This window comes from Lactuca virosa, chromosome 7, assembly GCF_052849685.1.
Source record: "Lactuca virosa cultivar CGN04683 chromosome 7, Lactuca_virosa_CGN04683_v6, whole genome shotgun sequence".
Taxonomy (NCBI): domain Eukaryota; kingdom Viridiplantae; phylum Streptophyta; class Magnoliopsida; order Asterales; family Asteraceae; genus Lactuca; species Lactuca virosa.
Window position 1 is genome coordinate 36252412 of NC_136432.1, and position 14491 is coordinate 36266902.

General features: G+C 28.8%; 1 protein-coding gene across 1 annotated transcript; it reads left to right on the forward strand.

Moving 5' to 3' along the window:
• The first annotated feature begins 256 nt into the window (after nt 1-256).
• LOC145126545 (uncharacterized) lies at nt 257-14205 on the forward strand. Its single transcript, XM_079061891.1, has 28 exons — nt 257-409; nt 499-769; nt 898-991; nt 1072-1199; nt 1272-1355; nt 1441-1522; nt 1904-2125; nt 2206-2308; nt 2413-2595; nt 2693-2761; nt 2845-3038; nt 4556-4712; nt 4807-5077; nt 5189-5282; nt 5364-5446; nt 5562-5646; nt 5726-5873; nt 6310-6396; nt 8431-8587; nt 8751-8900; nt 9529-9774; nt 9885-10320; nt 10405-10640; nt 10694-10913; nt 11001-11146; nt 11470-12222; nt 12403-12687; nt 12818-14205. The coding sequence occupies exons 1-28, from the start codon at nt 257-259 to the stop codon at nt 14203-14205; spliced, it is 6525 nt and encodes a 2174-aa protein (XP_078918017.1).
• The last annotated feature ends 286 nt before the right edge of the window (nt 14206-14491 follow it).

A 14491-nucleotide genomic window follows, 5' to 3' on the forward strand; every position in this document is an offset into this window, starting at 1 on the left:
TATGTTGGACAAATTTACCCTTTATGCCTTATTTGAAAATTATATCTTTTATTTTTTGTTAACTAAGAATAACCTTTATATACTATTGTTTCTGTGCAGATAATACGTATAAGTGCACAGAAACCTTTTCTTTTCAGAATTGGTTTACTTTTAAAACTACTTTGGATTGATAAAAAACAATCAAAACAAAAAATAGCCCAAACTGTTACATATATTTTTTATCAAATTTATATAAATTTGTATTTTTTTCAGTTAAATGGGTGATCAAAGTGTCACTTTGATTGATGATGTGGATGCGCTGAGGGACGATTTGACACTAAAAGTTTGTGTCATAAACTTGTGGAACCATATGTCATTCTACAACAAGGATAACATTTGGGCCATTGAATTAATCTTACTTGATGAAAATGTATCTACACTCTACATATTAATGATTTCTTACACTTAAACACTTAATTACAATTACTTCTTTGTTTATGGTATATAAATTTTTTATAGGGGAGAAAAATCCAAGCTACTGTCTACAAAAAATGTTTGTATCGTTTCAAAAATCTGTTAAAGGATGGGTCATCTTTTTACATCACAAGACCAAGTGTTGCATCACAAAAGCCCGGTAGTTTCAAACTAACTCCTCAAGATCAAAAACTAACATTTGTCCAAGATACTGTTGTTACAGAATGTGCAGAATTTTCTGGATCTAAATTTGGATTTTCATTTGTTGAGTATCAATCTATACTCTCATTTCTACATCCTCAAGATACATCTGTTGGTTAGTTAGTATTTATAATTCCCGTTATAAACTAAAAGTTTAATTGGTCTTAATTGTGCTTATCTAATTTATATAATCTCTTCAAATTTTAAACAACTCTTCATTCAATTGTTTTTTTTATTTTACAGATGTTATTGGATTGGTAGTTGCTGTTAGTGAGATGATAAGAGATAATTCAGATAAGTCTAAACAGAGGCTAACCATTCACATCCAAGATGCAAAGTATGTTTTTTATATCTTTATATTTGTAGTCTATATTATGTTAAAAAATGACTTTTAATAAACAATTGTTGACTTTTCAGTGCTTTGCAACTCCGTGTAATTTTGCGGGGTGATTATGCGTACAAGATGCAGAATTACATAGATAACAATCCACCAAATCAACATGTTGTTGTTATACTTCAGTTTGCACAGATTACTATTTGGAGAGGTATATTTTTATTTTATCAACACACTTAATCATATTGGATTGTTATACTAATTATTATTATTTTTATTAAAGATCGTCCAAGTGTTAACACCTACTTTACATCTTCAAAGTTGTTCATTAACTCAGAAATTGATGAAATTACTCTCTTCAAAAAAGGTAATGCATTTCATATAGGTTTTAATATACAACATTTCATTTCAATAATACTAATAATTTATACTTTATATAATTTACAGTTTAGATGTGGATGATCGTCCTGATTCATCTTCAAATACAATTTCAGTTATTGAATCTAAACAACTTCTGAATTTGATGATTTCATAGTTAGAACTAAGCTGAAGACTATTGCTGAGATTTTTGAACCCCTTGAGGTATTTATTCTAATTTTGTAAACTTTTATTTTATTTTATAAAATTATATATATTATAAATTATAAAATTATAAATATAAATACTTTTCTATATACAAATGTAATATAACAACTATATCTCTATATGTATCAAAATGAATCTTTAACATGCAAATATTAAATTTGAAATGTACCTGAATAATGCTGCAATAACCTTCGAATAATGAATATGATGTTTCCTCACAAAGGTGAAATAATCATCAATTTAATGTTTGGAAGATACTTTTACCTGATAAGAAAAGATAAACAAAATTACTTAAATAAAACTTATAAAATAATAAAATACTATAAATAGCAACTTTTTCATGCAGAAAACATATTTCATTATAGTTGGCACTATAAAGGGGATATTGCAAAATGAGAGATGGTTCTATCCCGCATGTACAAACTGCAGTTACTGTGCTCAGGTTAATGATGCAAAAGATGATACTAATGTTCATCAATCAAATGCAAAATCAATTTCTTATGAATGTCATAACAGAAATTGCACAAAAACAACAACTTCTGTTGTACCGAGGTTATTCTTTCTACTATAATCATACAAAAATGTTTTTTACTCCATGTATTTTAATAATATATTTTGTAAACCTATTATAGATTTATGATACCGATACGTGTGCAAGATAATACCGGGACTATCACCTTAACAATGTTTGAAAAAGAAGGAAGATATCTTTTGAAGAGTTCAACAAAGGAGTTGGTTAAAAGAATGACACATGTCATTTGAATATTTTTAAATGATTATTAGGTTTTGTGTATATGTGAACTTGCACCAAGTTGTATTTATATTATTTTTCGTTGCAGAGTGGAGACAGTACTGAATTTTTTCCGGGGGAGGTTAATGCATTGAAAGGTTTGAAATTGGCATTCAAGATTTTTGTTACGGATTTCAATGTGTCAAAAAAAATCAATCAATATGGAATTACTAGAGTCAGTGATAATGTTGATATAATTGAACAACTCGAAAACAAGTTTACTGATTCACAGGTAATTAATTTGTTGATTATTGTTTTTTTTTGTTGCTAACTATATGTTCTTATGGGTTTTTTAAAACAATTTTATTGTTATTTTCTGTCTTTTGCAGACTGGTATAACACACTCTCTGGATATTGGTTTGGCCGAATTCGAATCTCAAGACAACAGAACTCTAAAGGTTTTATGCATGTTACATTAGATAAATATATTATAAAATAATACTTCGATTTAAATAACAATGTTGTATAATTGTTTATTTAGGATGTAATTTCTGGTACCGACGACAACATAACTCCTTCCAATGTTGACAAAAACTCAGCAACAAGCCCAATGAAGTTAAACAACACAACACCCGTTTTAAAACGAAATCTAGAAGAAGTCTTTAATAAAGAATTGAATGAAAACTTATCGTCCTCAAAAACTCCAAAAGTATCTCCAGATGGTCCAGGAAAACAGTTATTGAACGCGAAGTTGGAAAAAAGTGGCTGACTCGGCTTTTTGTGGTTAATTTGGAAATGAATTCTTTTTTGGAATTTCATGAACAATTTTCAGTTTTTATTTTGCATGGTGGTTTTAAACTATATTGGTTTTATGTTTTAACAATTCTGTTTTTTAAGGTTAAAACTTTGGATTCTATCATTTTATTTTTAAATGGTTTGTGATGCTATATTTGTATAGCATGTTATGATTAAAATTTTCCATATTTTTTGTTATACCATCATGGTTTTCCATCTTTATTCGGTTGTTTATTAAATACAAAATCATACATTCTATATGTAATGTATAAACAAAAAACAATGAGTTATAACGAAGCTAAAAATACCAAAAAAAAAAGGTTTTTGATATAACAAGGGTGAAAAAGAGCATGATAAATATGATCAATATCAAAAAATTTACATGTATTATGCCTCTATTTAAAAAAAAAAAAACTAAAATTTGTGGAAGCAGCCAATATAGTGAATCTAAAAATACCAAAAATTTTAGTAAGCTGATTTTATTCAACTTTTGGGAAGCATAATTAATGATTACGGTGCATAAATAAAAAAGGACATAAATGTTTAAGTCGATATTAACATGTGTAGTAATCAAATGTAGGTTGCTACTACTTGTAATATTAATTTATTATTTTATCTGCATATTTTGTACATTTGATCAGGTTGCTGTTAGGATTTGTACAGAAACATGTTAAAATTTTTAATTTATTTCATTTTATCTCTTATTCAGTCATTGTACTTTGCCCATGATAAAAAATTAAATTTCCACGTGTCATTTTCACCCATTTTCTTAGAAAATTATTCCCTCCCAAATACATAAAAAATCACACTCAAATTCAAATTAAATTCAAATCAAGATAATTCACGATAATATAAAACTAATTTTTATTTTGAAAATCAATCTTAATCTGCCCATACCTTCTTTGACGAATCCACACACTCTCCTACTAATCAGCAAATTTGTTTCCATATTACGCCTGCATTAAAATTCATTTTAAATAAATTAAACATCATATCGCATAAAATCAGCATGGGTTTTTGAATCAATTTATTATTTTCCAAATATATCTGCATCATAATAGGAATTAAATAAATTACAAAATTAACTTCGAATGTTTTCTTTTACTTATAAATATAAAACCCCTAAATTCGTTTCCAACATTTGCCTTTACGCATCTGCTTCGTATGAGAACCTTAAAACACTGCAATTCTGGTAAAGCTATTCTTATTCTTATTCTCCTTGTGTTCCTTTCTTTATATGTTATCTTATAGTCAAAATCTTCATTTTTCTCATACTTACACACAGAATGATGATTTGGGTCATATAAATTACCATAAAAAAACACAAAACTATAGATGTTTATCTGTTATGTTTAGAATCTCGTAGTGGAACCAAAAATCATTTCATTTTTCTCATGCTTAAACACATAACTATAAAATAATAACCGTGACAATATATTTTTTTTTATTTTTTGCAGATCAATGGCTGCATCAAATGTTACTTTAATTGCTGATTTAGATGTTCTAAGGGATGATTTAACATTCAAACTTCGTGTTATAAACTTATGGAACCAGAAATCATTCTATAACAAAGATGAACTTTACTTAATTGAATTGATCTTAATAGATGAACAGGTATACTTATAAGTTATTAAGAATGATTCTTTATAATATAGCTTACAATGACCATTTTACTTATTAAAGACAATTTATATCATACTTCTTTTAGGGAAACAAAATCCAAGCAAATGTCTCAAGGAAAAACATCTACAGATTCATAGATATTCTAAAAGATGGCCACGCATTTTACATAAAATGTCCAATCTTTGCATCAGAAAGGATGGGTGGTTTGAGGTTAACTCGTCATCATTATAAACTTACTTTTGTCCATAACACTGTTGTTACTGAGTGTCATGACTTTTATGGGCCTACGTTTTGTTTTGAGTTTGTTGATTATCAAAGTCTTATCTCATTGGTCCATCCTCCAAACATATCAATTGGTTAGTTCATTTGAATATAGTTTAATTATCAAGAAATCTTATGTTTTAATAAAATATTATGTATTCACATTCACAACAATTGATATGTTTGATATTTGTTATTTTTCATAGATGTTATTGGATTAGTGGTTGGAATTGGTGACATGTGGCGAGATAATGCAGACGTGAACAAACACAGACTCATCATCCAAATTCAAGATGCAAAGTTTGTTTAGACATATATTTATTTTGATCACTTATAATATACAAGAATTTATCTTTTTTACTTTAAAAATTTATTTTTCAGTGGTTTGCAACTATCTGTCACTTTGTTGGGTCATTATGCTTACACAATGCAAAACTTTATCGATAACAACGTACACAATCTTCGTATGATTGTTATCCTTCAATTTGCAACGCTTAAAGTTTGGAGAGATAAATTTATTTTTTTATTAACCTTTATTTTATAATAATAAAAATAACACCTATATTATTTATTTTTTAGGTCGTCCCACAGTTAACACGTACTGTTCCGTGACAAAGCTTTTCATTGACACTGACATTGATGAAATCAATGTTTTCAAGAAGAGGTAATTTATGTTTTATCATTTTATTTCTACTGTTACCCTTGATGTCACTCATATTATTTAACTCTTTTCCTAATAACAGTTTAGATAGAGATGATCCCCCTGATTTGTCATCGAATACACATACAATTATTCCATCTAATCAAGTTTGTCAGCATGATGATTTCAAACTTAAGTTTCAGTGCAAGAGTAATGTTGATGTTTGTCAACACGGTAAAGAGATTATGAAGGTGAAATTGGAAAACATTGGGTAACTTTTGATTTTAAGATCAAGTTTGAAAAAATATGTTTGTTTACATTAATAAACTTCAGTTTTATTTTACATTCTTGTAGTTTTATATTCTCTTTGGAATTTTGAAACATTTATTTAGCACCATTTTTGTTTTAGTGGGTTTCTTAAATAATTTATGCTTTATACAAAAACTATATGAAAATTTCGATTTTCATGAACAGACACACAAATAACAAATAGAAGAACATACTGAACCACTAATAAAGAATCACATACAAATGTAAAAGTACAATGTTCTTATAGACGAATTTAAAAATATAGATTTTTCAGGTCTATTTTGGGGGTAAAATGGTCATTTAAATAAATTAATTTTTTTTCTATTTTAAGTTGTCACAGTTGAATTATAAGGATGTTAACTGAAAGAATTTATACAGATTAGATTGGATGACGAAAATGAAGGAACTTATGGGAAAAGAAACATATGTGTAATTGACGAATTATGTTTCTGGTTTAATGAGATAGTAATTGAAATTGAAATTTTTTCCATATCATGCCCCTGATGTACTGTAGTGTGAGTTTAAATGACCAAAATGGCATTTTTAATATTTCATTTCGCAATATTCTTGTCGAGGGAAAATGCTATGAAGTAGCTGCGTAAATAAATTCACAAATAAATGATATTTTTCTTATTAGACATATTCTACATCAGTTTCCTGACCTTTTAACAATTTTGTGTTACATAAATTACAGAATAACCCTATAATTGACAGAATGTTTAGTTACCATCTTATTATATGGGTTACATAATTATTTTCATATATGTTGTAACAAAACAAAGCATTGTTAATTTTGGGTTACAAATTAGTTTTAAAGAATCGATTACCCAAAGATGTTATTGTTCTATTTGAGTTTTTAGCTGTTAAAAATAATGTCATTTTTTTTGTCCATATAACAAAAGTGCAGATTGTTGGTCTTATATTCTAATTAAATATCAGAAAGATCCAGAAATATTAATAATTTGACAAAATAATAGCTATAACCGGATATATATAATAATGGTTAAATTTTTTTAATTAACAATCAATCATGATTTACTTTGCCAACTTTAACTATGCCATTGAATCAAATATGTAAAAACGAAGATATTAGTTTGAACAATACTTTTTGTAATTTGATTATGCAAAATATTATAGGCAAGCATATTCATCTGATACCATTCATAGATGCCGAATTAGTATTTCAATAGGACCTCAATTTATATAAAAAAATTAAATATCTAAACACTAATATGATTTTTTTGTAAATGCTAATTCAGTAATCAAATATTCAAATACATTAACATTAATATGAGTTTGTCTTGCGTTTTTTATATATTTAACCCTAATATCTGGCAAATCTTTTAAAAAATTGCAATCTAATTTCAGAAGGTATATAAAAATATATTAATAACTTATTTACTCATATTAATCGGAATAACATTTGAACAGATTTAACACTAACATCTACCAAATTCGAATTTCAAAATTTCAAACTATTACGCAGATAGTATGAAAATCATAATTTCATTCAAATTGAAAGTTACCTGATTGTCTCTCCAGTCTTGAAGTATTTCAAATTTTTCTTCATACCACTTCAGTTTTCGATCGGTTCTTCAAAAGACATCATTTCTGTACAAAATAATCAGGTATAATTTCTTCCAACTAATCTATGTTTTGTATGTATATTTAGATAATTTTTTACCTTCAATCATCACATCTTCAAACCCTAATCATTCGTACCTTCATTCTGTGACTTCTACATCGTATATTATCGATAAAAACAGACTACTCGGTTCAAATCAGATTCGTTGCTTGTATATTACTTTCTGCCTTCATCGATACCAAGGGACAAACTTCTATAGATTTCTGAACTGAATACCTTAGAGTTGTTAATCTTGATTGTTGAGATATCGATTTTGCTATAACACTGATCTAGGTCTTCATTTCTATTACGACAAAGGGGGAAAATGGGGTTATTATGATTGCTTTTCGTGTAGGTGGGTTTGTTGTTAAACAATAAATAGTAATTACTATTTTTATTTTAAATAAAAACAATAAAAATAAATAACTTTTATTTTTCTAAATTTTCTATCAATAATATTTAAATAATTTAAATTGGTGTGTATATATATATATATATATATATATATATATATATATATATATATATATATATATATACCCAATTAATATTAAAAGAACTATAATTTAAATAATAACCTCAAAATTTATATTTATATGTTATATTTATTAAATTATGATTTAAATTGACATAAACTATTTAAATTGCCATTTTATCTATTATGCTCAACAATTTATTAAGAAAAATTTATTTATATATGATTATGTAATTTTATGATTTTGAAATATCATTTATTTCGTATTTGATTAGTATTCAATTCGTCAAATTAAGTTTATACAAATTACATAAGCTATCAATCGTATGTAACATTTGCTATCAAATTGTTAATTTTCTTTTTCAATGTACTTTTTTATTGTTATTATGTATCGAACAAGAATATGGATGCAACGGACGCTAGAGAAAGAAGAAAAAACAGAAAGTTATATTTGGATAACAAAAAATCCAAAAAACATCGCACTACATCATCGTCTCATCATACATCATCGTCTCATCATACACCTACTGCACATGCTATTAATTTTAGCCAATACGGTAACCTTCTTTCTTTATTTTGCATTTATAATATGTTTTATTTATTTATTTTAGTATTAAATATATTATTTATTTTTTTAAAAAAATAATAATAAAAATAATAAAAATATATTTGCACTTAATATAAAATATTGACTTTAAGTTGTTTTCTACTATTTTACAGGTTCAAATAACGTTACAGAATCTACAAACGCTAAAGAGAGGAGAAAAGTTAGAAAGTTATATTTAGATAATAGAAAATCGAAAGTGTTACTAAGCACATCAACCCGTCAAAATTCCTCTATTACACATGCTTCTTACATGTCGAATAATGGTAATTATATTCGTTTATTTTACAATTGATATGCAAATATAAAAATTATATAAAATTTGCAACACTCTTTAATTTATAGTATTTATAAAAATTAATATTTTTTTATTAGTACTAACCATTTTTTCTAATTATATAACAGATGTCTTCAGTCGTCGTCTTAGATTAATATCTATAGATAACTATACAAACGTTACCTTAGACAAGGAAAATATAAACTCAACCAAATCATACGTACATCAACATACAAATATGTATCCTCCTTCAAATGGTATGTACTTCTATATACACGAATTTAAGAATATATGCTTCATATTTATATAACTCATAACAATTTCTAACTTTCTAATTTCTATTTTAATCTTACCAGGCAACTATATTTTCAATAATAATGTTCAAACATCACATACGACTGATAAACATAATTCAATGTTTTGCATTGGCACGACATCCACCAATCGTTCGACAATAATTCATAATTCTCCATCAACAAATTTAAATGTTAGAACTCCCTTTTCTAACATTTCAAACGGTACGCATTTATAAATATACGAATTTAGAAATGTAAACTTTACTTTTATATAAATCATAACTGTTGGTAACGTTGTAATTGGTATCTTTATTTTATCAGGCAATTGTATATACAATAAAAACATTCAAACACCAATATCTATTAACAAACATAATTCAATGTTTGTGAATGCCACGTCATCCGGTAATTTTTCGACAATGATCCAGAATTCTTCATCAATCAAGTTACCAAGAGGAAAACATCAATTAAAAAGGAAGACTCCGCATATATCCTCTATACCTGTGTTTGACTTGACATTAGATGAAGAAAGTAATGCTGATCATATTGTCGAAGATAAACTCCGCGGTATATCAAAAGGTGATCATAATTCTAATAGTTTTAATATTATTTAAATTTATTAAATAATTTATTTTTTATAATCTTTATATTTTTTTTATATTTTTTTCATTCAACAGATTACTTGGATCATGGAGACGAAATTGTTATATGTCAGATTTGTCATGCAAAATTATGGGTAGATGAATCGCTTAGAGGGCAAAAAAAAGGCAATACGTCTTATTCCCTATGTTGTGGTTATGACAAAGTTGAGCTACCACCCTTAAAAGAAGCACCCTCATCTTACAAAAATCTTTACCGTTCCGTAGATTCTAAAAGCAAACACTTCATGAAGAACATTCGACGTTACAATTCAATGTTTTCATTTACATCCATGGGAGGCAAAGTCGATTCATCCATCAACAGAGGCAACGCACCATACATATTCAGACTTAGCGGTCAAAATTATCATAGTATGGGAAGTCTTTTACCTACTGGTGGATCAAAACCAAAATTCTGTCAGTTATACATATATGATACGGAGAACGAGATTTCAAATAGATCGACAAGTATTGGGTATATTTTTACAATAACTTTAATAAACCGTTTCAATTCATTATTTTCTTTACTAACATTAAATATTTTTTTTAATATTTTTAGTGGACCAACGAGCGGTTCTACATCAACTTCAAGATCATATGATCTCCAGAGTATAGAATTTTTGAAGGTTATGTTAGATTCAAACAATGCGTTGGTCAAGTCTTATAGGATGGTAAGAGACAGTCTTCATGAAAATCCGGGTGCTAACTTGAAGTTAAGATTAATCAGAAAAAGAGAACAAGATGGAAGGACTTATAACTTACCAACTTCTTCTGAGGTAGCTGCTTTAATTGTCGGTGACATTTGTGATTCAATTGAAAAAGAGACATCATTGTTGAAACCTCATCAGGATTACTAAAGCGTATCAGTGAATTATATCCTTCTTACCTTGCTCTTCAGTATCCATTACTATTTCCATATGGCGATGATGGTTACAGAGTTGACATCCTTCATAGAGGTATTACATCTTCAAGTAACAGCAAGCGCCCAACCTGTACAATGAGAGAATTTTTTGCTTACAGAATTCAAGATAGAGATCAATCGTTCTCACTACTTCTTAATGCAAAAAGGTTGTTCCAACAATTTTTGGTTGATGGTTATACAATGATTGAAAGCGAGTGATTATTTTTCATACGTAAGCAACAAAAAATTCTTAGATGTGAGTCTTATGAGAATCTGCGTAATCACCAAGTACGTGGTAGTACAGATATTTCGAACGTTGGTCAACGTGTGATTTTACCTTCTTCATTTACCGGTGGTGCACGTTATATGATGCAAAACTATTTGTATGCCATGTCACTATGTAAATGGTTTGGATATCCAGATTTTTCATAACCTTTACGTGTAATCCAAAATGGCCAGAAGTTCAAAGGTTTCTTAAGGACACTCCACTTCATCCTGAAGATAGACCGGATATATTATGTAGGTTATTTAAGATTAAGTTGGATGCATTTATTAAAGATTTAAGGGAAAATAAAATTTTTGGCAAGGTTCAAGCAGGTATTTGAAATTATACTTATATATATATATATATATATATATATATATATATATATATATATATATATATTCTATATCTTCTTTAGATTCTAACTTCTATCCTATTTGTATATTTTTTATATGCAGTGGTTTACACAATTAAATTTCAAAAAAGAGGTCTGCCTCATAGTCATATATGTCTGTTTATGCATTCTGAATGCAAGCTTCCTACAGTTGAATATATCGATCCAATTATTTCTGCTGAGATTCCAAATATTGATGAAGATCCAGAATTGTATTCACTTGTGAAGGAGTTCATGATTCACGGTCCATGTGGAGCTGAAAATTTCAATTGCCCATGCATGGTGGACAGAAAGTGTTCTAAAAACTTTCCAAAGCAATTCTGTAATCATACTTCAGTTGATTCAGATGGTTTTCCTTTATATAGGAGAAGAAATGATGGAAATTTTGTTGAAAAATCTGGTGTTCAGTTAGATAACATAAATGTTGTTCCATATAACAAATATCTGTTAAAAAGATATCAGGCACACATTAATGTTGAATGGTGCAATCAAGGATCTTCTATAAAATATTTATTTAAATATATAAACAAGGGTCCTGATAGAGCGACTGTTGCTATGGTGCAAAGCAATAATGATACTGAGAACAACGATGCAGTGGATGAAATCAAAGAATATTATGATTGTAGATATATATCTGCATGTGAAGCATCATGGAGAATTTTTAAATATGATGTTCATTATAGGCATCCTGTTGTGATTAGACTACCTTTTCATTTGCCTGGTCAACAACAAGTTGTATATGAGGCAGACGATGATATTGAAGATGTTCTTGACCGGCCTTCAGTTGCTTCTTCAATGTTCATATCTTGGATGAAGTGTAATGAGATCAATAAAGAAGCATAAAAACTTACATATGTTGAATTTCCTACCAAGTTTGTTTGGAAACCTAAACTTCAAACTTGGAAGCTAAGGGAAGTTGGATTTTCTATTGGTAGAATTCACTTCGTTTCACCTAAGCTTGGCGAAGCATATTTTTTAAGAATTCTTTTAAATAAAGTGAAAGGTCCAAAATCCTTCGAAGAAATTCGCACGGTCAATGGTGAAATTTGTTCTTCTTTTAAAGATGCATGCTATAATCTGGGCCTTTTGGATGATGACAAAGAATACATCGAAGCAATTAAGGAAGCAAGTCTTTCTGGATCTGGTTTTTATCTGCGTTTCTTATTTGCTACGATGTTATTGTCCAGCAGTTTGTGTAAACCAGAGATTGTGTGGGAAAACACATGGGGATACCTGTCAGATGGAATTCTTTATACTCAACAAAAGAGATTAAAGTCTCCAGGTATTATATGTTTATTACATTATTATTAAAACTATATCATATAAATTTCCAATATGCACTCAATTACATTTTACGTCTCACTTAATCTCTTTTTTAATATGTTGTAACTAATATAGTATTGTTCGTACAGGTTTATCACTAAACGAAGATCAAATTAAAAACTTGACTTTGTTTGAAATAGAACAAATTTTACTCCGAAACAATTCCAGTCTCAAGAACTATAGAAGGATGCCTTACCCAGATGCTGATTTGGTTTCATCTTCAAACAATCGTTTGATAGTCGAGGAGCTAGATTATGACATACCAAATTTGAAGAATGAGTTTGATCGGCTCTTTGTTTCATTAACCGACGAGCAACGCAACATTTTTCTTGACATAATGGCTAAGGTTAAAAATAATAAGGGAGGTGTATTCTTTATTTATGGTTATGGTGGAACGGGTAAGACATTTCTCTGGAAGACAATTTCTGCAGCAATTAGATGCCAAGGAGAGATTGTTTTAAACGTTGCTTCAAGTGGGATCGCTTCATTATTATTGACTGGAGGCAGGACAGCACACTCTCGATTTATAATTCCCATAAATCTTACCGAGGATTCTTTTTGTAGAATAAATCCAAAGAGTGATCTTGCGAGTTTAGTAAGAAAAGCCTCATTGATCATTTGGGGTGAAGCACCCATGGTACACAAGCATGCATTTGAAGCTTTAGATCGAACTTTGAAGGATATATTACGATTTGTCAATCCTACAAACTCAAATATTCCATTCGGAGGGAAAGTGGTTGTTTTTGGAGGTGATTTCAGACAAATTCTACCTGTTGTTCCGGGTGACAGTAGACAAAACATTGTCAACACTTGTTTAAGTTCTTCGTTTTTATGGCAACAATGCAAAGTCCATAAATTAACAAAAAACATGAGGTTAACTGTTGGAAGCGATTCATCTGCTGTTGATCGAATAAGGGGTTTTTCAAACTGGCTTTTGGACATAGGAGAAGGTAATGTTGGTGGTCCGAATGATGATGGAGCAATTGTTGATATTCCAGAAGATATTCTCATTAATGATCCATGTGATCCTATAGGTTCATTAATCAATTTTGTATATCCTTCGATTCTTGAAAACTTCAACATTGCGGGTTATTTTCAAGAAAGAGCAATACTTGCTCCCAAGAATGAAGTTGTTGAAGAAATAAATGATCGGTTGCTAAAATTGATTCCAGGAGAGCAAAAAGAATATTTAAGTTCAGATAGCCTCTGCCAGTCTGAGTTTGTTCATGATCAGTTTGATGAAAATTTATACTCACCTGATGTTTTAAATGGTCTTAAAGTCTCAGGTATGCCCAACCATAATCTCATTTTAAAAGTCGGTGTTCCAGTTATGTTATTGAGAAACATTGATCAGAAAAATGGCTTATGTAATGGCACTAGACTACAAGTCAAATCTTTGGGCAAACGTGTTATTGAGGCAGTTATCATATCTGCAGTAATATTGGAAATCGGACTTTTATTCCAAGAATGTCTCTAACTCCTACTGAAAACAAGATCCCGTTCAAATTTCAAAGAAGACAGTTTCCATTGGCTGTATGTTTTGCAATGACAATTAATAAGAGCCAATGACAGTCTTTATCGAAGGTTGGTTTGTTTCTCAAGGATCCTGTTTTTACACATGGCCAATTGTACGTTGTTTTATCCAGAGTTCAAAGTAGAGAGGGATTAAAGTTGTTAATTTTAGATAAGGATGGTAGACTATCAAATAAAACATCCAACGTTGTGTATAAAGAAGTTTTTAGAAATTTATAAAAACTTCGTAC

Coding starts and splice junctions, on each gene's coding strand:
- LOC145126545 (XM_079061891.1), top strand. CDS start 257: ATGGGTGATCAAAGTGTCACTTTGATTGATGATGTGGATGCGCTGAGG. Junction 5,647..5,725: donor ATCAATGTTTTCAAGAAGAG/GTAATTTATGTT, acceptor TCCTAATAACAG/TTTAGATAGAGATGATCCCC. Junction 10,914..11,000: donor CTACTTCTTAATGCAAAAAG/GTTGTTCCAACA, acceptor AAAAATTCTTAG/ATGTGAGTCTTATGAGAATC.